Genomic DNA, 25447 nt, shown 5'->3' with positions numbered 1-25447 from the left:
TTGATTTGCTTTAATTTGTCAAAACATAGACTTGTTTAGTGTAATATGAAGCAAAATGCGAATTCTGCATATTATTGAAGGCTACACGGTGGCACAAAGTTGCTAACATTTACGTTATTTGGTCTTCGGTGGAACGTTGTATTTTTGTTTGTATCACATCAAGTATCGTAGTCGCTTACGAAATTAAATGAGTCCAGAACTTTTCTAAAGGATAACAGTATTTCTATACTTTGCAATGCAATTTTATAAGCATTTTTCATTTAGAAATTTAAAATGTTACGTTACCTTTGAACATGCTCAATAAGAAATATGCTGACAGAACCCAACAACAATATTCTTTAATAGTCTGATGTTGACTTTTATGAATCTAACAAAGAGTTTCAGACGTTGGCATATTATTATTACACCTGCTGTACTATGATAAAGTGTATTTGTAAATTCCCTCAAAAAGTTCAAATCCCAGAGTTGACTTCGGATTCTACAGTGAAAAACATTTCAATATTCAATCTGAAAAGAAACGTGTTTCGCTTGAACTGAGTTTCATACCATTATTACAAAGAATCGGTGACTTTCCAATAAAATGCATCATGACATTAATGTAAGGACCGAGGAAAACTATTCGTCGTGACATTTCATTTTCAACCCATTCTAACGAACAACCGTGTATAAAAGTCACTATTAAAGTCACAATGTTTGACATATTACTAGTCATACTCCGTTAAGTGTGATACGACAACACTCTATTTTTCTGTTATATACAGACATGCTACAACCATAAAATAATACATTTTATTTAATTTGCATTATGTTACTTTTCAAAATCAGTGCTTGACATGACCATGTAACGTTCCATTTGTAGTGGCCAAGTTCTCCTCTACTTGCCTTGCTTATCACCAAGTGTTGTTCATCGACTTATTTTAGAGGTTCAATGTTCGTAGTCTTTAGTTTCTTGTGTACTATTTTTTGTCTGTCTGTTTCTTTTTCTCTTTTAAGCGTGGCGTTGGCAGCTTATTTTTGAACTACGAGTTGGCTGTCCCTCTAGAATCTTTCTTTTTTTGCAGTAAACAATAGTTAATTGGTACAATAATTGGTGCAGAAACTACTTACTAATGTTGTTTCGTAGTGCTCATGTTTTTGTTTTGTATTTATGTTCATAATCCTGCTCGTGTAAATTACAAAAAAAAACTGGTACTTTTTCCTTCAACAGTGCTCCTGCTAGTTAAACTGTCTGTATATGTTTGGCGGTAAAAACAAAGAAAGGGCGTCTTCAGAAGAAAATTCTACATGATGCACTAGGCATGTATATTTGGCGATTCATTATTTCGGTTAGTAACATCGCTTTGGTCATCTTCGTCACTCATGGTGTACGTAAATTTTTAGAACAAGTTTTGTGTGTAAAATCTCGATGAAATAAAAAGGGCGCGTAAAACAGTATGTAATGTCCGAAAACCGAATTACTCAGTATTGCAGAATGGAAAAAGTAAGGAATTTTAAAACGAAAAGAAATACAAGTTAAAATTGAGAATGGAAATTGGGAATGTATCAGAGAGACAACAACCCGACCATAGAAAAAACAACAACAGAAGGTCACCAACAGGTCTTCAATGTACTGTGGATTCAATAATATTCGTTGCATACCAATTTTCATGGGTTTCGTGGGTACTGGTGAACCACGAATTCAAATATCCAACGAATAGCATATTTTGAATATGCTTTGTATACAGTGTTTCATAAAACCACGAAGTCAAACATCCACGAACATGCAAGTTTTCAGCAACCCACGAAAATTGATATCCACGAAAATGAATGAATCCACAGTAACCAGAAACTCCCGCACCCGGAGGCGTCCTTCAGCTGGCCCCTAAACAAACATATACTAGTTCAGTGATAATGAACGCCATACTAATTTCCAAATTGTACACAAAAAACTAAAATTAGAATAATACAAGACTCACAAAGACCAGAGGCTTCTGACTTGAATTGGAACAGGCGCAAAAAATTAATGCGGCGGGTTTAAACATGTTTATGAGATCTTAACCCTCCTCCTTTACCTCTAGCCAATGAAGAAAAGTAACGCATAACAATACGTACATTTAAAATTCAATTCAAGAGAAGTCCGAGTCTGATGTCAGAAGATGTAACCAAAGAAAATAAACAAAATGACAATTAAACATAAAAAAAACCCAGACTACTAGCAGTAAACTGGCATGCCAGCTCCAGACTTCAATTAAACTGACTGAAAGATTATGATGTCATCATATGAATATCAGGCACACTCCTTCCCGTTAGGGGTTTAGTATCATACCACCATAACATATATGAGAAGAACATAACCTGTGTCATGCCAACAGCTGTTATTTGAAAGTTTTTTGGGGCTTTAACTGCGGGACAACACCATATTCGTCATGAAGAAATTTTTAACTTCTTTTCCATTGGTAATAATGAAGCACCTACTTATACCTATGAATAAAAACAGTAAATTCCAACAAACTGTTTTAGTCTATTATCTAAATAAACTCTTCATAGATACCAGCATTACATTTTGTAATCCCGCTTAACGCGCGTTTTTAAACACATTTCCCACTCATCGGTTTCACCAGTCTGTGGTTTCTATTTATGAAACAATGTCAATAAAGCCTTGTTTGACTTTTTAATATACATTCTCCAATTACCCATATGTGTTAAGTATTCTGGTCGTCAAATCATAGACACGGATAAAACAATCTCTAGTTTATGAAAGGTTTTAACTTAAATAATTAAAATCTAGATATATCTTTTTTTTGTAAAGGGACATCTTTATTTTTTCAGGTATACATAGCCCATTCAGTAATAATTGTCATGATGATATAGGTTTCTCTTTGCCATACGACAACTTTCTGAAGCCATGGCACCCCTTTCTGAAGAAGAAGAAAATTATGTCCGCCTAGCATTGTTATTGAAAGGAGTGACACCTAGAGCAGTCCGTACCTTTTTTGACAGAGAATTTCCACCTACGTATCTACCATCAACGCTGAATACAAACTATAACACTCTTTGGGACTTGAAATTAAAAAGAATCATTAATCAGGCTCAATGGAATCTTTTGATTCCAAAAAATGGTACGTCTTTATGTTACGGTAGACATTTAAATTTAGATTTCATAAACATGAGATTCAAAATTTGTCTTGTTCTTTTTAGGGTTAACAAAAATACATTTCTGAATAATCATGTTAAAGATTGACTTCAGCAATTCGTTCATTACAAATTCCTTTTTACAAACGGTATGTGATGATTAATCATGATCACTCCCCTATTGCCTAGATATCAAAGGAAACAGTTTGTTTATATGTTGCAATCATATGAATTGGACATACTACCGTCAGGTGTTTAACTTACAGTAACTTTTCAATTCGTGTGTGTGTCCGTTCTCATGTCTTTCCTTGAAGGACTTTTTAGCGCATGTTCATGATACTTAGGAAAAATTTGAAAATCAGTGCCAATCGAATATTGGTAACACACATTATGCCTATTGGAAATATTGTTTTCATGTCATAGTTTGTACAATCATTTTGTCTATTTTGACAAATTGTTGGTTTATTGGCAAAAAGATTAAAATCAATTTTCTGGTCCTCTTATAATGCCTTTCTTCTGGAACTGTATCAATTTGTATCATGACACGTAAAAAAGGAACACATAGCATTTGTATTTGTATTTTTTACCGGGAAATGACGCATGTAAAAGCCCCAAACCTTTGATTTGACATGCAGATGACATACATTGCACGTTTAAAATAGCCGGGAAAATTGTTTGTCATCATGATTACAGCCCTTACCTTAAATGAATATAGCTTTTAATATACAATTTTATAAGTTAGCTTTTAATACACACTTTTTTGTATCTTTTAAAATAACATATTATCTGTCGATATTTATACTACATATTGTAATATTCATAACAAAATTTACACTGACTTGACGACTATAAGTAATATATTTCTCTTGATGTCACAGGAATTCCGGATTCCAAAACATTCGATGTAACGTTGATGATCTGTTTAATCAGAAACTTGACATCTATCAGTCATCCGATCAATGGATTTGACTGTCTACCACTGCCAGGGGAGATAACTCCAGGATCTGATCTAGCCAGGATTAAATATTATAGGAATAAACTAGCACATCATGATAGTAATACAATAGACTCTGCTTATTTCAATACAGCATGGGGAGATATATCAGATGTAAGTCTAAACGCTATACTTATCAAAACTGACAAGGTAAAATTGATCTTTTTAGAATAAAGAGACGCGAGACAATAAATTTAAGAGTTATTAGCCTTACATGTCCATTTCATGAGAACTCTACGTCTTTGTAGCTTATACTTCAAAACCTAAAAACGTTAAAACAATATTGACTCAAACATAATCAGCAGATCAAGATCTAGTTATGTTTATCACTTATCCAAACTGAAAAAGTAAAAATGATTGTTCTACTTTAAATTTTCAGAGACGTGAGATAATCAATTTTCGAGTTATCAGCTGTTTCAGTTCAATTTCGAGAAAAGAATACTTCTTTGTAATTTATACTTCTAAAACTAAAAACGATAAAACAATAATGACGTACTCAAACACGATCATTATATGAAGTTATATCTATGTTTATAAGTTACTGTACTAACGGTATATTTCACATACAGCATATATTTCGGTATAGTCGAGTTAATTTCCGTTTTGGGTTACTCAGTATTGTGTTAATCAAAATAATTAAACGCAACAGTAGTATATCGCTGTTCAAAATAAAGGCAACAGTAGTACACTGCTGTTCGAAATAAAGGCAAAAGTAGTATACCGCTGTTCAAAATAAAGGCAACAGTAGTATACCGTTGTTCAAAATAAAGGCAACAGTAGTATACCGCTGTTCAAAATAAAGGCAACAGTGGTATACCGCAGTTCAACTGAACAACAGATGCACTTAAGTGCAACAAAACAAACACCATTGATTGGGACGTTGTCAAAGCATTTAGATGTTTGTAGTTATTTTTGATTTACATGTTAGTAACGTACTATTATATTATTTACTTATGCGTTTGTTTATTTTGTAAATCTGTCACGTAGTGTTGACACTTTAGAGACATTTTTTAACATTGCCATATCAACTTAAGCTGTGGCTAGCCATACAATCAAGGTTCAACCCACCATTGTTTTCTTAAAATGTCCTGAACCAAGTTCGGTATTTTGGCGTTTGTTTTTGTTGCGCGTAATATTTTCTGTTATGTTCTTTCTCGCTCGTCCGAACATAAATTATTTCTCATTCTATGTAAAGAAACAACAAAGACTAATATGGCAGGAGGTACACACCAAACAGTTTTAATATAACATTGATTCAAAATACATGTATACCGTGCAATCGAATATCAAAGTCCATACATCATGCGTCATTATATTATCTATATAATAATCTCAACTGTGCTCATACTAATATCTACAGAAACAAAATACAAAGAATTAGGATTTATACAAAGCATAATATTACAATCGAAATGTAGTAAAGTTGTCGAACCAGTTTGGTGTGTGAAATCTGGATGAAATGAAAAGGGCGCGTAAAACAGTATATAAAGTCCGAAAACCGAATTACTCAGTATTCCGCTACAGAAATAGGAAGAAATCTCAAAACGAAAAGAAATATAATTATGTTCTACCTCGCTATGCTCGTCCGAACATAAATTATTTCTCATTCTATATAAAGAAGCAACAAAGACTAATATGGCAGGAGGTACACACCAAACAGTTCGACAAAACAAAGGAAATATGTGTAGATTTGTATAAATAAAATACAAAAATAGCAATTTATAAATTCAAATTATTGGTAACAGATAACCTGTTATATAAATTTTCATTTATGTAACTGTCTTTCGAAAGATCTGACTTCCTCGACCGTGTGGTTTTAATAATCTTTCTGGTATTCTATTATGAGCTGCCTGAGTCACGCCTTCACTTCTCAAACTATGAAGGCCAAATTTACTTTTATCAAAACCTGCTTGACGCAAAGCATCTAAAAGTAGCTCTCTTGCTCTAGTGTATGATATAGGTTTGTTAATTTTGCATAACGCATAACTATTTTTACTTTTTAAGAATGAAATTGCTCTAAATACATATTCGCTGGAAATCACAGAAATATTTGTTAATTTTAGATATCTCTCTAACGTTGTCACTGGACACAAGTCCGTGTTGGTTCTAGCGATACAAATAGTGTTACCCTGTCTATACACATCAGTTTTACTACTTTCTATAACATGTATAATCATAATTTCGAGATGAGATTTCTGAAAAGTTAAATTTGATGCTTTAATATTTGCAAGCTCGCTGAAACGCATAAAACCGGCGTATCCCAACAGCATCAAACAACATATTCTTAAATTCTTAATGTTATTGAAATCTTCATAATTATCGAAAACTTTTTGTAAAATTTCAGCTGTAATTGGTTCTTTTTTATTAACGGGCTTTGATAAAATTCTGGTTCCTCCTTCTAAAATCAACTGCAAAAATGTTTCAGAAAACACTGAATTGTACAAGTTAAGCTCAAGCTCCCATTTAATTGCGTAATAAGCATTTTGTAAAACTGAAGAAGATACTTCCAGCTGAATTAAATATGATAAATAAAGTGCTATGTTAGCAACTGACGATGGTAACGCACACAAGTCATAATTTGTACACCAAATGTTAATTTTTTTAAAAGCGTAATCATAAACTTTTATAGTGTTTTTACTTTTGCTGGACATAACAATACGGGGTAGTTTATCAGAGAGGTTGTGTAAACAGGGATTTTCAAAATAATTCAGATCCTTCCAGTGAGAAAAGTTAAACCGAACCTGAAAGGAAAAGAAAGCAATTAAAAAAATGACTTATATGGCGTCAATTATCGTATCTTGTAAGGGTCTCCGTCACGGAGTTGTCAAATCTCATCACAGTAGATATAGTCCCATCATGGGAAAATAAACGAAATCCCATCACGTGAACGTAAATAAAATCCCATCACAGGAATAATATATTCAGTTAGAAACACCCATAACAGGTTAAGAATATCAATACCCGGCCATCACGGGTTATTACAAAGATTGAAATAAACTCCCATCACAGGAAAATTAATACTAATATGTAATTGCCGTCAGCTTCTGAAATCTAACCTCAAGACGAGAATGTTAAATGATAATTTCTCAGCGACGAAAATACTGTCAATATCAGAACCTTTTTGAAAAAACTTCTTGGGTTTTGCGTACTCGATTACATCTTTCACGAAGTATTTAAATCTTTGATCATTAAATGACCACAATAAAGGCCAAAAAGGTGACGATGTCCATTTCGGTATGACTAAAGTGCCTTGACCTTTACAGGTAAACAGGTGTGAAATTGATCTACTAATTAATTTTACAGGTGGTACAATCCAACAGTTAAATTCTGACCAATCTTGTGCGAAAGCGTCTACTCCACTGGTCCCGGGGCACCAATAAGGAGAATAGAAATTTGCCAACTTTCGGTTATTGCTGTCTGCAAATAGGTCGCACGTGTATGGGCCCCATGCTTTATTAAAATAATTAAAATATAAATCGGATACAAACCAATCATCAAAGTCAAAAATATTACTGTAAATATCAGCAATTTGGTTTTGATTTCTAGGTATCCATTCTACTTCTAGAGAAATGCTCAATTTTAAACAAAAATTCAAAATGTCAATTGCAATATCTTGTAATTTAGAGTTCATGCTGCCTGGCTTTATAATTCTTACTACGTTCTGATTATCAGTGTAAACTTTAACTAAACGATTGCTGAAACATTGAACCAAAGAAGATAAAGTAATAAAGACGGCCTTTCATTCTCTATAAGTCGAACTTTTAGATGCTTCTATATTAGACCACATCTTGTGTACTACTTGATGAACTGTCTCTACTATAAAACCACCACATGCATAACTGCTAGCGTCTGTATACACTATTCTGTCGGGTAGATAGGTTTGTTGGAATAGATTTTTTCTAGGTAAAGTATGACAATTATTCAACCAAAAATTGATTTCCTGCTGTGCTTTTAATGTTAAAAATATTCTTTCTTCCCAAAAACGAGAAGTAGCAACCAACTTCATCATATTTCTACTCATGATCCTACAAATAGTACCTAAACTAGGCATGAAAGAAATAATTTTCCCTGTAATTCTGGCTAACTGTCTTGCTAACAGCGAATGACAGGAAAGTTTATCTATGTCTTTTTTTAAAACGAAAAATGTTATCTATAGGAAGATCCAAAGATGAATTATGCAAATCCCATTCGAAACCCAGCCAAGTTAATTTTTGAGTAAGCTTCCAAACGCTTTTTTCTTGGTTAACGAAAAAACCTGCGGATTTAAGATCTAACTGCAAGATATTAGATAAAACTTCACAAGATTGTGACTCTACTCCCCAACCATCATCAAGGTATAATATAACTCTAAGACCCTGCGAACGCCAATGCTTGACGACAGGACTTAAAACTTTTGAAAACACATGTGCTGCTGTAGATAATCCAAAAGGGAGAGCTGAAAATTTAAAGTATTTAGTTGTGTTCTGAAATTTCCAGGAAAATCCTAAATATGTCTGATGGTCTTTATGAACACTCATGATACCCGCTAGTTGAATCGAATTTAATCATGTATCCGTCTTTAATTGTGTATTGTAAAACCTCCGCTACACCCTTAAACTTAAATTTCCTTTTTTCTATAAATTGATTGACGTGCCTTAAATCTAAGATCAACCTTTCTTTACCTGAGGCGTTAACTGATACGGTTAGTGGATTGATCACAAAAGGAATGTGATCTTTGCATTCAATAGCTGCCCCCGTTTCTAAAAGCTTATTAATAGCACGCTCCACGAATACTGAATGTTTAAAAGCGGAAGTATTATTGCTCAATATAACTGATGAAGGATTTTCATAGAAAGGTATTAAATAACCGCTAGAAATTACGTTGAGAACAAAATTGTTTGCTTTTACATGTAAGATATCTTTCCAAAATGAATTTTTTTCGTTAAGACTACCAACATAAAATGAGGTTTTTTCTTTACGTGAATTTTCATACTAGTACTCATAATCTTGCTCGTGTAAATTATATAACTGGTACTTAACTGTTTCACTGATGCTGCTTCTCTGGGGGATATCTGCCTGCTTTCCTGGGACATTGATAGGCCCAATGACCTTCCTCGTTGCAGTAGAAACAGCGGGTTGCTCCTTTCTTTCCACCAAAGTACTCGCTTGATGTGTGGATGCATTTTCCACCAGCCGTACTCCTGCTCCTAGGTGAGTCTTCTGAATATGTTGAGCAAGGGCGACGAAAAAGATCAGACGTAGCCTTTTTGTCGACTGGGTTCTTGTAATAAGGGTTGGGTCGGTCGGCTTTTGTGTACTTGTCCCTCCTCTTCATTTTCGCTCTGTATTCTGCCTGCTTTAGCCTAGTTGCCTCTTCTGTACTTTCGGTTAACGGGTCGTCCATGAACTCTTCAACTACGTCCCAACCATATCTGTCGGCTATGCGGAGTAGCTTGATCATATCTTTTAAAGCTGCTTCTGCTTGCTCCAAGGCTTTAGCTGCTGCACCGACAGAACCACGCTCTAGAAAATCTGTCGCTCTGCTAAGTTCATTTATACGAGCAGTATTGAACTCGTGCTGCCTTCCATTGCCCTCGAATTTAAACTTGGGAGCGATTGATGGTAAACGAGAACTCTTTTCAAGGGGACTATTGCCCATTTTTAAGTCAATTTGTGCGAAATGTTCTTTCTTGTGTCTAACTAAAGCGGTATCTAATTGACGGGAAAACAAAGAAAGGGCGTCTTCAGGAGAAAATCCTACATAATTACCTGGGTCTGTTTGATTTGACAGTTCATTATCTCGGTTGGTAACATCGCGTGGGTCTTCCTCGTCACTCATGTTGAACTAAAGTTGTCGAACCAGTTTGGTGTGTGAAATCTCGATGAAATGAAAAGGGCGCGTAAAACAGTATGTAAAGTCCGAAAACTGAATTACTCAGTATTCCGCTACAGAAATAGGAAGAAATCTCAAAACGAAAAGAAATATAATTGTTCCGTTGATTTTCTCTTATAGTTGGTGTGTTTCCCCCGGTGTTTGTGTGTAACCCAGTTTTGTTTAATCTATATCGATTTATTTATTTTGAACAGCGATAAAGTACTGCTGTTTTTCTTTAACATTAACATAATTATTTGAAATTCCAACTTTTATCTTGGAAATTCCAACTCTTATCTAGGAAAGATCAATTTTAATCCTATAAATATCAACATCAATCTTGTTAATATCAAATTTAATGTTGGAAAGGAGTAGGTCCGGTAATGGCCGATATTGGCCTCAATTTTCAAGTTCATCTGACAAAGTATTTTAGACACTTTTTAAACACTTAAGTGTCTATTTCAATTGATTCAATAGTTCTTGTGAAAGATCTTAACTGATTAAGTCATTAAAAACGCTCCGATTCAAGCTTAGATATGAAATAACAGTCTGTCAAATTTGCCAAAAATCGTCACTTTTCAGATGGTTTTTGTCAAAAAATAAAGTGGCCGCATCCTTGTTCATCCTCAACCTTTATATATATTATGTTTTATCATCAAATACAACTTACATTTCAATATTATGAATGAACACGAATGCGGCCACTTTCATTTTAGACAGAAACCGTCTAACATTTAAATAAAATGCTATAATTGTGAAGATTTCAGTAATTTAGCATGACTTTATGATGCTAGTACCCAATATATGTTTATTGTTTTGTCAAAAACAGCCCATATTTATGTAGCAGAATCATTCTACTTTCCAATAAATAGCTTAACGATTACATTATCACAATTTTGTAAAACTGCTATATTTTGGGGCAAAAAAAGGGTTTTACTGAATCTACTCCTTTCAACTTAGCTTTTGGAATTGGTAACTTTATTCTTGAAATTATCAACTTTTAAATTGGAATTATCAGCATTAAACACTAATTTCAAAATGTAAAACAAGGCCTGACAATATCCTGAAATGACGATTCGGTTGACCTTACCCTAATCATCAAGTTTTATGCTAAACGTAACATTAAAAATTCGTTGTTTGACGTTTGACGTAACAGCTGAACAGATGGCAATTCCGCAGAATATATAATCCGGAAGGAATAGCGGATAAATGTCTAGAACGGATGACATTGTTTTATTGATCATGTTGATCAGATTGATTACTAGTATTTAGTATTGTTAAATAATATGGAAGTACTTTTAGAAATACATGTTATTCTATTTTAATGTTTTGACAACGGCAACATGACACTTAATGTAAAATAAACCAACGTTCTCTATGAACTAAATTAATAAACTATAAGATAGCACAATACAAAGATTTTTTTACTTCCAATCACTAACCTTTAAAATGCTGTAACTTTCTTATAAATGCATAACAAATAATACAAAAGGTATATATAGATAGATAAAATAATTATCTATTAAATGAATGCAATATTTTTGTTATGCACTCATTATGTAATCAATTATTATTTAATTAGTGGCAAAATCTCGGTCAGTTTACTTGAATGAATTTAGCTCTATTATCTCTTTAACTATACAGAAAATTTTAACGAAATCTTAATCAACACATCATGGGCTTCAAAAGGGTGTCTCAAATTGTCCCTATGGTATTCCATTCTCTCATAAATCTCTAATTAGTGTAAACATCCTAACCACACCAAAGAAGATAATGTTTAATTAGGTGTACAATTTGTTCTATACATCCTATCTTAAATCTGAGACACTCTTTTGTAGGTAATGGCCATAGAAACAACATATAATTAAATCAACCCTCTAGGAATACCTATGCAGAAGCTAATTTCATTTGATAGTGGAAATTTGGTGGAAAATATTTTAGACACAGTTAACATTATAATTGGTTACATAATTGTTGAATAATACTAGCATATTAAATTGAAAGAGTAATCTGTTAGCTATCCATAACTACCACTTTTATAAATTTTCAAGCATTATTAAGAAAGTTACAGCATTTTAAAACTTGGGAGTTGGAGTTATAAAATCTTTGTATTGTGCTACCATAAAACAAATAATGTATACACATGATGGTTCGTAATTCAATATAAGTATTAGAAAAAGAACATACATCATGAAGAGGTATAATATTCATTGATTGGCATATTGAAGAGGTATAAGATAAGATAAGATAAGAATTTTATTGATCTAATCAAGAACCCATAAAGGGCATCATTTTACAACACAATATGATTGGTATAATATTCATTGATTGGCATATTGCATTACAGCACCATAAACAAAGGTTCAAACAGGTGAACACTTTGTGGTGTAACTCAGTTCCCTTACTTCACATTTTGCCTTATCTTGTAAACACAATGTTATTACTCTTTGGAATGTGGTGAAACTGTCATACAAGTAAGAGGTTTAGCTAGCCTATAACAACATGTTAAATCTACCATTTTGTACATTCGCAAATGTCTGAATCAAGTCAAGAATGTGACAGTTGTTATCCATTCGTTTGATGTGTTTGGGTTTTGATTTATGCATTTGATTAGTGACTTTCTGTTTTAAATTTTCATCTGAGTTCAGTACTATGGTGATTCAGTTTTTACACAAAGCAGATGACTATCAATTTTGATTTACAAGAAAGATTTAATAAGATGCATTATAATTGGTGATCGTGATAAACGTTCGTAGGCATGATAGAAAAACAAATGTTTATTAATAAATAATTCAGGATATTATACATTGGTTTATTCCATACGTGATTTCATTTCCAGGCTGTAGGTCGATTGGGAGGTCAAAAAATGTACCAAGAGTGTCAAATATTAAAGATGAAAATCTTAGACCAGTCTAATCAGGAAATTATATTGGAAATCAAACAATCACTTGAAGAGATGAAAGAACTGAGACAAACAATAGACAATTTGGGAACCGAACACGCAAAAGTGACAGAAAATCTTAGAGAATTACAATCTTCCCACAGTACATTAAAAACTTCCCACAATACTTTACAGGCTGAACACATAGAAGTCAGAAACAGTTTAAAAGACCCAATACCACCAAACATCAAAGGTAAATTATACTTATTGATACAGTAAAAAATCTTATTCCTTCATTTCTCAAATGTTTTCAATAGTGTCAAGAGTCAAAGGTGAAAATCTTTGAAATAAAACAATCACTTGAAGAGATGGAAGAACTGAAACTACCAAATACAATTTGAGGAAGAAACAGTCAAAAGTGACAGAAAAGCTCAGAAAGTTAAAATCTTTGCATGGTACATTAAAGACTTTCCACAGTATCTTAAAGACTTCCAACAGTAAATTAAAGACTTCCTTCAGGTTTTTACGGGAAGAACAAGTAATAATCAGAAAGAAATTAAAAAACCCAATACCACCAAACATCAGAGGTATATAATGATAATTGATAGAGTTGAAATAGAACATTTTTCATTTTCCAAGTTCTCATAAAGTTTTAAATGCTTTATTCTATATTGATCTGTTGAACACATTTTTCAAATCTATCTTCCTTTTCTAACAACATAATAATATTTATTCATCTAATCTTGCTTGTTACAAATTTCACAAGAGTCCAAGCTTCTCTTGATTTACCCTGTTACACTTCACTGATTATACAGGAAAATGAACAGCTCATCTAACTTATTAACTTATAAAAAATAATATACATCTATCTTATGACTTAAACAGTCCGTGCCGAAGTGGGTAATGTAGAAATAAGACTGCTTAAAATGATTTTTTTTCTTTAAACACGTTTATTGTAATTGAACTTTTTCCAGCATCTGCTTCCCTATTTGTTGAAAATGATTATAAAATAATTAAGACTAATCACACCAGGGAGTCAAATGCATTCCTTCGAATAAAAGAAAGTTACATATCATCGATGAAAACTATGGAAACGTATTAGGATCCTTTTTATCATTTTGTTTTTCAAATTGTCGACTTTAATCTTGGAATTATCAACCTTAATCTTTGAATTTCCTACTTTAATTTTGGAATTTCTAACTTTAATCTTAGAATTTTAAAATGTAATCTTGGAATTATCAACATTGGAATTGGAATTATCAGCATTAAACTTTCCGACCCTTAAATATATATACATTGTAGCTAAAATAGAGTACATTTTGCGTTTGACGAAATTACCATTTGTAATATAATAATGTCCTGTACTAAGTCAATAAAATGACAGTTGTTATCTTAAGGTTCGTTTCTGTGTTTGTTACATATTGTCGTTTGTTTTTTGTTCACTCTAGTGTTTCTTTTTCTTCGTTGCTTTCATTTTATAACTGATGGTTTTTTACTCGATATTAGTTTGTAACCTAAATTTATTTTTGTTTCAATCGATTTATAAATTTATGTAAAATAAAGAAATGCTTGATGGTTAACTAGGGAAATATATGACTGTTTTTCCAATGACATATTTTCAAGGGATATTTTCGATATACAATATATATAAAAGTCTACATTGAAAACAACGTTCAAACCTGTGATGACGTTAGCTAAAAACAGCCATTTGTATAAGTGTGCATGTTACAAATTTCGTTGTAGATAAACTCATCATAGATACCAGGACTAAATTTTATATATACGCCAGACGCGCGTTTCGTCTACAAAAGACTCATCAGTGACGCTAGAATCCAAATAAGTTTAAAAAAAAAAGCCAAAAAAAGTACGAAATTGAAGAGCATTGAGATCCAAAATTTAGAGGGGTCTAAATACAGCACAAGCAACATTTTCCAAAACCAAAAGAGTAAAAAAATATATTTTAACAAAACTCATTTGACTAACAGGTCGAACAACTGATGTTCTAAAACCCTGCTGACTGCCATGGACGATTGCCAAATAAATTGATCACAAGATCTAAGATAAATATATATATATCATAATAATAATCAGATAAAAATGTCGGTATTCACCTCAGAAGCTTACACAATCTTTAAATAGCCTTATTCAGAAGGGATATAGTTACGATACTGTTGTCTGATCATTATAGATTGCATAGTTTGGCTTACATATTGATTCACTTACAGAGTCTTTCCATCGGAGCTAAACAAATGTATACTAAAACCAGTTATTGTCCTTACATTGGTTATGTTTTTCCGATTCTTGTTATGATTGTATGATACTAAATCCCTAACGAGAGCTTCTGTTGTATAATTTGGAGTTTAGTATGGCATGCATTATCACTGAACTAGTATATAAATTTGTTTCGGGGCCAGCGGACGAGCGACTGCGTGTGCATGGATTGAAGATCTATCTGCTGTTGTCTGTTCTATGGTCGGGTTGTTGTCTTTCTGACACATTCCTCATATCCATTCTGAATTTAAGATGTAATATGGTCGCCCTAATACAATAATCCACCAAAGAACAATTACATAAACAATTGCAGGGCACCATTAACCTTCGGTAATGAGTAAAACAGATGATGTAAAAAAAAAAGGTAGAATATATCCTCAGATGACACAATGTGACACAGTTTATCTACTATTTTCTGTCTCTTATGAATAAAAATTTATATCTCATATACATAGTGAAATTATTAAATTTTAATTAGTTACAAATTAATTTTACAGATCAATTTCTAAAACAAATAGCAGACTGGAAAAAGAAGGATACTATGTTTGTGTCTACGAGAGCCAGTGATTATGTCATGGAATGTTTACAGGACAACAGTTGTGTAACTTTAACTGCCCCATCAGGAGCAGGGAAATCTTTTATTGCAAGACACACAGCGCTAACTCTACAGAAAGCAGGATACAAAATAGTTCCCGTGATACAACCGGATGATATTAGAAATTATTATCAACCCGGTGAACTGACAGTCTTCATTGTAGATGACATTTGTGGAAATTTCACTGCCAACCAACAACAGATTGATACCTGGAAACAACTGTTACCTGTAGTTGACACAATTATTGCAGATACATGTTGTAAGATTATTGCATCATGTAGGTTACAAGTATATAAGGATGATAAGTTTAATACATTATTACCTTTTAAATTTTGTGAATGTAACTTGATATCAGATAAACTATGCCTTACATCTAAAGAAAAAAATAGTATAGCAAGTAAATATATTGGTTCAGGATTAGCCGATCTTGATGAGGTATCAGAAAATAGTGATTTTTTTCCTCTTTTGTGCTCTTTATATAATGATGAAAAACATGGAGATGTGAACACTTTTATCGAAAATCCATATATTTTCTATGAAAATGAAATAGACAGTTTAAGTAGGCAAGGTGATGAGGGGAAATCTAAAAAATGCAGTCTAGCTTTATTAGTTATTTTCAATAATCAGCTGAGAGAGAAATGGTTCAAGGGTAGAATTACAAACGATCAAACAAATATCATAAAAGACACATGTGAGGCTTGTGGTATCAACAGCATTCCAAAGGCAAATCTAAAGACAGAACTTGACACTCTAGTTGGTACATTTGTCTCTAAACAGGATGGTATTTACAGAACAATACATGATAAATTGTTTGACATCCTTGCCTATTACTTTGGTAAAAAAATCATAGAATGTTTAATAGAACATGGTGATAGTGAGTTAGTACATCAACGTTTTATTTGGCAGACACCACCAGATGACGAGAACAGTGACATAGACTTCATTATTGAAATATCAGATGATCATTTAGAATTATATTTAGAAAGGTTTATCAAGGACTGGTTAGCAGGAAAGGTTGCAGTTGTGTTCAGTAACAATAATATGAAAATATCATCATTCAGACAACAGTTAATACAGTACTTACAGCAACTTGATAAATTACAGCAGGTTAAATTAGCTAATACAAAGGATACAGTGGAACCAAAGGAGAGCTGTGCTTCTGGTACTACTCCACTGGTATATATTTGTTATGATGGTTATACTGACATGGTCCAGTGGATGTTACATAATTATGTGGATGTGGATCAATGTAGAGATACTGGGGCAAGTGGACTGTTCATGGCAAGTCAGGAAGGGCATACCGATATAGTAACGTTACTGTTAGAGAGGAATCATGATGTAAATTTATGTACCAATGATAACTGTAGTCCTCTGTTACAGGCAAGTCAAAACGGACATACTGATATAGTAAAGTTACTGTTAGAGAGAAATCCTGATATTAATTTATGTGACAAGGATGGTAAGAGTCCTCTGTTAAGGGCAAGTACATATGGACATACTGATATAGTAAATTTATTGTTAGAGAGAAATCCTGATGTTAATCTATATAACAAGAATGGCTTTAGTCCTCTGATAAAGGCAAGTCTGAATGGACATACTGACATAGTAAGATTACTACTAGAGAGGAATTCTTATCCATGTGACAATACACCACTGGGTTCTTCATGTGTCAATAACAACATCAGTATCAGTAACAGTCCGAGTCTTGTCCAGTCATTAATGAAACATAAACCAGACGTTAATGCCCAGACATATGATGGAGGTAATGCTTTATATTTCAGTGCATTTCATGGAAACCTAAAGATAACAAAGTTACTGTTGGAGAACGATGCTGACTGTGATATATGTACGTATAGTAAACAGTTTCAAACCGATTTAATTAAAGACAATCCGATTGGAACATTAAAGCAATTACAACAGGGCTGTTTTGAATACCTTATAAAAAATGCATTGTCATATGTAGCAAATTATGTCCGTAAACAGTCAGTAGATTATGTTTTTGATATGGAGGCTGATTGTTCTCCATTACACATTGCCTGTTTTATGGGAAGAATAGATATAGTGGGTTGCCTTCTTGACAACAATGCTAACATCAACTTGACCAAAAAAGATGGAATAACACCCTTGTTTTATGCGTGTGAAGTAGGACATGATCATATTGTTCAGTTATTGTTACATAAAGGAGCAGACTCACACATATCTAGACTAGATGGAAAACTCCCTTTAGGCATTGCAATAGATAATGAACATACATCTATAGTATCCATCTTGACAGAACACAAGAAAAGAGCAGATCAACTTCCTGTTTGAATTGTTTTCTTTGACAGTGGAAAAGTTGGTTTTCTAATAATCTCGTTGTTTGATGTTTTGTTTGTTATTTACCGCGATTCGTTCACATACGTATGTTTCTGTTTAACATCTCATGATATACATTTTATTAGGTCTGTCTCTGTTTGAAATCTACTGTTATTCATAATGTAACTTATGTCTCTGTTTGATATATACTGCTATTCATTTAATTATATTGGTTTCTGTTAAATATCTACTACAATTCATCACATTCCTCCTGTCATGTATCTACTTATCTGTTTGATATATACTGCTATTCATTCCCATTACTTGTGTCTCTTTTTGATATCTGCTGCAATTCATCCCATTACTTATGTTTGTGTTCAATATCTATTGCTATTCATTCAAACACATTACTGGTACTTCTGTTTATTTCTAATGCAAGCAGATGTACAAGACACATACCCAATAACTTCACCTAACATTACTTTGTTCTGTATTTTCACATAAAAACCGAAGAGACATAGTTGTTGCGTAGAACCATCAGTGTGCTGATACTAAGGAGTACAACTGTACCACTCCACGTACTTTTTTGCTGGAAATGTATGGTTTTGTTTTGTGAACGTTTGTTAAATGTAAATATTCTATGAAATGTTTTGTGAACAATGAACATTTATCATAAGTACACCATTAAGTAATGAACATCACTTCTACCCTAACTATAAAATTATGTCATTGTTTTTTCAATTAACGATAGTTTTCCATTATATTTGTAGTCTGATCAGTTGTAGTCTTTTTATTAGTTTTATTTTGTTTCTACAGTTTTTAATTCATTCTGAGTGTAGTGCTGTATCTTTCATTGTTTACCTTTTTGACTTATGATTTCCATGCCGTATTTTCCATATTTAGGAGGGTTTCCGTACATTGAACTCTAATTCTCGTGCTGTATGTTTTCATTATTTTACATTTTTTGTTTTATTATGATGTGCATGCTGTATCTTGTTTATTTTACATTTTTGATTATCATGTTGATGCTTTATCTTTTATATTTCACAGTTTTCGTTTAATTCTTATTTTTAAGCTTTCATATTGTATTGAGAGTATAATGTTTTTTTACATAACTGCAGGTTGTTATTATGATTTTATACTGTATCTCCAATATTTCACATGTGATGTGTATTCTGTATTATAGTTGTTGTTCTTTTTCTATATCATTTCAATTATCTCATATTGTGCAGTGTTCGTCTCAATATGATTTGAATGCATATGTTGTGCTTTTTACATTTTTAACAGTTTTAGTGTTATGTTGATATTCATGTTACATCGTCAATATTGAGGTTTTTGTCTTAATGTAATTTGCATGCTGTATTTTCCATAGTTTATTTTACTTTTATATAGATAATTATATATAGAAAGATGTGGTGTGAGTGCCAATGCATCTTCCATGTTTTACATTTTTATCTTATCATAATTGTTATGTAGTATCTTCCATATTGTTTGAATATTTTTTTGTATTCTGATTATTGTTGTTTTTCCTTTCATATTTGCATATGTGCTTTGTTTAAATGCCTATAGTTTTTCCTTATTGACATGTTTGTTTGTTTTTAAAGTGATTTATATCAAAACACAAAGTTGACTGCTGTACCCCAATTTTTGACTTTTTGTCATGTCTACTACTGTTCCCCACATGCTATTGTTAATACTGTGAACCTATTTTGTGACTGTCATACAAATAAGAGGACTGTTTGTGTATTTTTCATTCTTAAAATTCCATATATGTACTGAATATATTTAGAAAAAAATGACACTGTACACTATATTTTTTTTGTGATTGGAATGCTATTTCATTTGTTGTGGTGCTGTATTTTTGTTTTTCTGATTTGTAGATTTTTGTATCATAATACGCCTGTAAATTATGATTCTACAATTTATTGTACATTAAATTCAAACAATTAGATAGAAGTAACTCAATGTTAAGCAGCAACCAAACACAAGTGTGACTACAACATAGATATATCTTAGTTTAAAGAAGAAATAAAAAATGGTGTATACCTATAAATTGATGTATTCATTTAGAAATGAAAAGAAAATGTGGTATGATTGCCAATGAGGTAAGTTCCCACAATAGACCTAAATGACACAGTTATTAACAACTTAAGGTCACCATACGGCGTTCAACAATGAGCAAAGCCTATTCTGCATAGTCAGCAATAAAAGTAATGACAATGTTAAACAATTTAATCGAGAAAACCAACGATCTTATTTATGAAAAACAAAAATAACAAAAAACAAACGACAACCAATAAATTACAGGCTCCTGACTTCAGACAGGCACACACATACATAATGTGGCGGGGTTAAACATGCCAGAGGGGTCCCCCTTTACCTGGTAATGTGGTATACAATTTTTATTTATTTTATTCATACCCAAGCTATTGTTTTATAAAACCCGATAATAACTTCAGGCAGGTGTACTTTCAAGTATTACTCAATTTCTTTGTGATAATAACATTGAAAAATAAAATACCATTAAATCTTCTGTAAAGTTATTTTTCTACATATGTACAAATGATGTATACCATTTCCGTGAAGCCTTATTCCTTTGCATTACTACAATTTCATCTGCATTTGGTTTACATGTGTTCTAATGTAAATTTATTATTATTCGTTGGATACCAATTTACGTGGATTTTGTAGGGAAAGATGAACACTGATGAACCACGAAATTAAATGTTCAACTAATGACAAATTTTCCAAAGATTTGTAAAGACTTTGGCAAATCCACGAAATTGAATGTCCACGAACATCCAAGTTTTCCTTCATCCACGAAAATGAATAAATCAACAGGAATTAGTATATAGAATTGTCATATGCTCAAAATTGATGTAAACTTTAACATGTTTAAAGGTAAAAATTTAATTAGTTGTACATTTTTCAAACAATCAATTATAAACATTGTGATCAATAAAAATTCAATGGCGTCTGAAAGTTTAATATTATAAAGAGATATGTAATTATCAATTGAATACTGTATACTGATTGTTACTATTTTGCAAAGGTATAAATGAAATGGTGTATGAATTGTACTTCAGATTAGTTTTGTGTTAACAATTTTTAGCAGCAATATAATCAGAATAAAATTATTTAGTGTCTGTTTTTGTTAACTTCTTTTAATGTATTAATGTTTTTATAACTATAAAAAAGACGATGCCATTTGATTGCAAAATAAAGACAACAGTTTGTATACAGCTGTTCTTAAGTACCAAATTAATTGAGATAAAACAAATCCGGGTTACAAACTAAAACAAAGAGGCAAACCACGAAACAACATTTTCCTGAGTTGGAACAGGATATTTTAAGAACAAAATGGTTGGTTTTAGGTGGTTTTGCGGCTTGCTAAACCTTGCTAAAATGACAAATAACCTACATAATCCTAATGGCATACAGGTACAGTCGTTGAGAAAGAAGATACCGTTATCTTATCAATTTCAGATCTTTCATAAATATCCATCCCTCGCTAAGCAATAATTATAACATTTGGAGTTAATTTGTTCAACCTGATTCTTCTCGATTTCTGAATTTTCCCATGAAAAACAATGTACATGTGTGTATGTTTAAACTATCAGTAAATGTAACCTTCAACAATGAGCAAAAACACATGCATTGAATAACTTGTTAAAGGTTCCGGTATCATAGAAGAAAACAAACAAAACAAAAATTTATGAAAAGAATGGTTTCGTTAAGTGTAATCCATGTGTTGGTTAAGAAATAATTCATGGAGGCCATACATTTGTTTGAAATTACACATGGTCTTGGCCTTGATAATCGAAATTTATTCTGAGCGTTAGCATTTCTTTATCAATCAGAGGGGTTATATTATTCTGTATCAATAGAGACATGCTCCTGGAAAGATTAGATAAGATTGTGTGCTGATTCTGTATCAATAAAAATATGCTCCTGTATAAAGGGTTTCTAACCAGATTAAAACAGTCTTTAAAATCTGTTTGATACGACAGTTCTCAGTACTCTGGTCACAGTTTTCGTAGAGGTGTAATACCACCAAATCAAAGTACGTCGCATGCGGTTGCATACGAAAGAAAATATATATATGCATTTTGATCATATTGTATTATGTGGTAATCCTAAATTAATTGTAGGGGTGATTAAGGTTAAAACATTAAATACTAGTATAAACTGTTAAAAGTTCGGGGCATATACACGTTGACAATAATCACCACAATGGCCACCATTAATGAGCAAATCTCATACCCTATAGTCAGCTATAAACCCCGATATGACAATGTAAAATAATTTAAACGATAAAAATTACGGACTTAGTTGTATACAAAAATAAACGTAAAGAACGAATCTGTAACGCATACACAAACGACAACCACTGAATTATATGTTCAGTATTGAAGATTAAATTGATCAGGCTATTTAGATAGTTAATATTGTTTGATACTGTTCTTGCAAAAATGAGACAAATTGGTTGGTACGAATCGGAGTTAGAACGAATCATCCAGATACCGTGCTAGTGACTAAATTCGATAAATATGAGGTAAGTAAATTGCATATAGTGTTCGAGCGTCGCTACTAGCTCTCATCCCATATGGAGTTTATTGAACCCATATACTGTGGGTTCATTATTATTCGTTGGATTCCAATTTTCGTGGATTTCGTGGGTAAAGCAGAACGACGAAATTGAATGTTCAACGAAAACAAACATTCATATAGGTTTATATATACACACTCGGCAAAACCACGAAATTAAATATCCACGAACATGAAAGATTTTCTTAATCCAAAATCGAAAATTGGTACCCACGAAAATAAATGAATCCACAGTATATTGTATCGTTCACTAAAGCACAGTGTTACTATTAACGTTTTGTTTTCTATTTGTGGGAGATATTATGGACATAATTGTGCAAATTGTGATACAAGCATGAAATTTGGTATAAAGGTTGACTAAATGATAATTAAAAAATATCAGGTGCTGGCCATCAAAAATTTTCATTTTTTCAAAATGGCCATCGATCATTTTGCAAATGGCGTCATATCCAATTGGTTACATTTCGTAAATCCTTGAAAGCTGCGTTTGAGTACAATCCAATGTAAGTTTTGATAAAAAGTAAAAAGGAGTTCCTAACCTACGTAAAAACATCACATAAATGACAAAAAAGTGACTTCCGGTTCCAAAATGGCGGCAAATATTTTTAAAATGTATTTGTGTTTTAATTTCAATCAACTTAACAAGTGATATCACATTCTATGTTAAGTTTACATTCCTAGTTTTGTTAGATAGACAGGTATCTTATAATAAACTGACAGTAGCCAATACAAAAAATCCGTACAAGGAAGGACAGAACGGTAGCATTTACAGTTGTCTACACCGATCGATTTTTTGCCTTCGCATTTCATAAGTTCCTGACAGGAGGATGCAACTACAGCCGAAGAAGTCCCCAACTGTAATCGATTTTTTTTCTTTCAACCCCAGTGTTCATGACTTGGAACAATAACCTGTCGAATACATAAATCAGGCTGAGCACAAACTTGTCCTTCTTGATATGAATCTCGTGAATGTGCTCCGAGAAAAAAAACTCTTGTAGGCGAAACTACATCACAATGCCGCTGCTTCCTGGGTAAGAATTTACATCTCGCCTTGTTAACAGCAAATGTTGATGTTGTTCTGTCATACATAATGAAAACAGATGCTTCTATGATGTCCATTCATGTGTCTTCATACTTCAGCGAAGAAAAAAATGTCCCTTACATCTGGAAATACTTCAAAAGTCATCCAATTCAACTGACCTATCCCCTTTCCCAAGAAAATCCGATAAAGTATCACATTCACTGCATGCATGAACGAAAGGCAGAGTAGCTACAGCAGGACCAAACGCATTTGATATGTCACGTACAGGAACCAAACCGAACATGGACAAACATTCGTGTAATATCTACTTCTCCATGATTACAAGGGGTAGGTAAATAGTAATTACCAAAAGTGGATGATCTGCCGTTACTATTGATGTTTCTCCCATATTAACCACATTTAACGCCTTATCCATTTAATACCTGACCATTGCAACTGAATGGGCTTGTTTTTAAACAGTGGCTTCATAGATGTTACACTTACTTGAACATTTCAACAAGAGCCTCGATTTAAAGAGTAATGAGATGAACTACGATGTATACCAGTGTGCCTTGGAAGTGCATTAAAATCGCTCTTTATGTCTATAAATAGGTGCGCATGCGCAAAAATGTTAAATCATGTGTATCATAACCTTGAAAATAATATAAAACAAACTCATAGGATCATGGAAATTCCAAAAACACTTATCTTAGAGTAAAGAGTTCAAATGGTTTTTTATGAATTTGATACATTTCTGCGCATGCGCAAACCCTGGATATGTCAAATATTCATTTCGCGTAAATTTTTCACCTGTAAGGAAGGTAGCTAAGAAACTTGATAGCTGTTTTTCATTAAAAGAAGGTAAAAGAAAAGTTTTCCAGAAAAAAAATTAGTATTTTCAAACTGTAAAAACAGCCATTTTAGAAAAAGGCCGTGGCCATCTTGAAAATTGTTTTTTTTTAATGGCCAGCAGTTGTTTCTTAAAAAATATATAATGATGATGTTTGGTGGTAATTTTCATGCTTGTATCATCATTTGCACAGTTTTCTCGATTTTGCCTGCTAATATCTCCCAATATATTTAACAAATATGATACCAACACAACTTATCTCCTTACCCTCAAATGATTATTCTGCAGTTTTTATTTAAACCCATGGGTTTTCTTTTATATCTTTTTTATGTGTTAAATGTGTAATTTTGTCCGCATAAGTGGTGAAGGTAGACATACAGAAGTTGTGGATAACGGGAGATGAGGTTACTTTGCTTTATTTTTTGTTGTTTTTAGTTAATAGTGAAACAAAACAAATGGCTACCCGTCGCTCTGCAATTCAGCTTATATACCTATAATTGTTAATGTTTGTGTCATTTTGGTCTTTTGTGGATAGTTTTCTTATTGGCAATTATACCACATGTTCTTTTTTTATAATTACCCTCAGCAGCCATTTCTGCAAATCTTGAATGCACCCTTGAAAATTAATCAAAAGTAGTATCATCTTTGGTTGATTGTTGAATTTGTTTAGAGGGTATATTCAAATTTTTTGTTGTATTTTGTTATATACAATGATTCAGATAGTGTCATTGTTGGTCATTTTGTCATTTGTGTAAAAATAACAATTGTAGATAATGAAATAAGGGTAACCGTTGATATATGTTTACAAAAAAGTAATCAACCAAATATGACACCGTGTAGATCAAGTGCAATACTTAATTATCAAAAGGATCATTTCAGAACATGTCAGTATTTTTGATTACTTAATTTGTTTCAGTGACCATTTCAGTGTCATCAGAAGTTGATCAAATAATTTTTTAATAGGATCTTG

General features: G+C 32.5%; 1 protein-coding gene across 1 annotated transcript; it reads left to right on the top strand.

Moving 5' to 3' along the window:
- Positions 1-2851: 2851 nt before the first annotated feature.
- LOC143052934 (uncharacterized) lies at positions 2852-19032 on the top strand. The gene is made up of 4 exons (XM_076226100.1): positions 2852-3098; positions 3990-4219; positions 12796-13090; positions 15606-19032. Exons 1-4 carry the CDS (start codon positions 2885-2887, stop codon positions 18011-18013), a joined length of 3147 nt encoding a protein of 1048 aa, XP_076082215.1. The 5' UTR covers positions 2852-2884; the 3' UTR covers positions 18014-19032.
- Positions 19033-25447: the final 6415 nt, after the last annotated feature.

The sequence above is a fragment of the Mytilus galloprovincialis genome, chromosome 11 (assembly GCF_965363235.1).
Source record: "Mytilus galloprovincialis chromosome 11, xbMytGall1.hap1.1, whole genome shotgun sequence".
Lineage (NCBI taxonomy): Eukaryota > Metazoa > Mollusca > Bivalvia > Mytilida > Mytilidae > Mytilus > Mytilus galloprovincialis.
The sequence above is the reverse complement of the archived record's forward strand: the minus strand, read 5'-3'. Positions and strand labels throughout refer to the sequence as shown.

Coding starts and splice junctions, on each gene's coding strand:
- LOC143052934 (XM_076226100.1), top strand. CDS start 2,885: ATGGCACCCCTTTCTGAAGAAGAAGAAAATTATGTCCGCCTAGCATTG. Junction 3,099..3,989: donor TCTTTTGATTCCAAAAAATG/GTACGTCTTTAT, acceptor TTGATGTCACAG/GAATTCCGGATTCCAAAACA. Junction 4,220..12,795: donor CATGGGGAGATATATCAGAT/GTAAGTCTAAAC, acceptor TTTCATTTCCAG/GCTGTAGGTCGATTGGGAGG.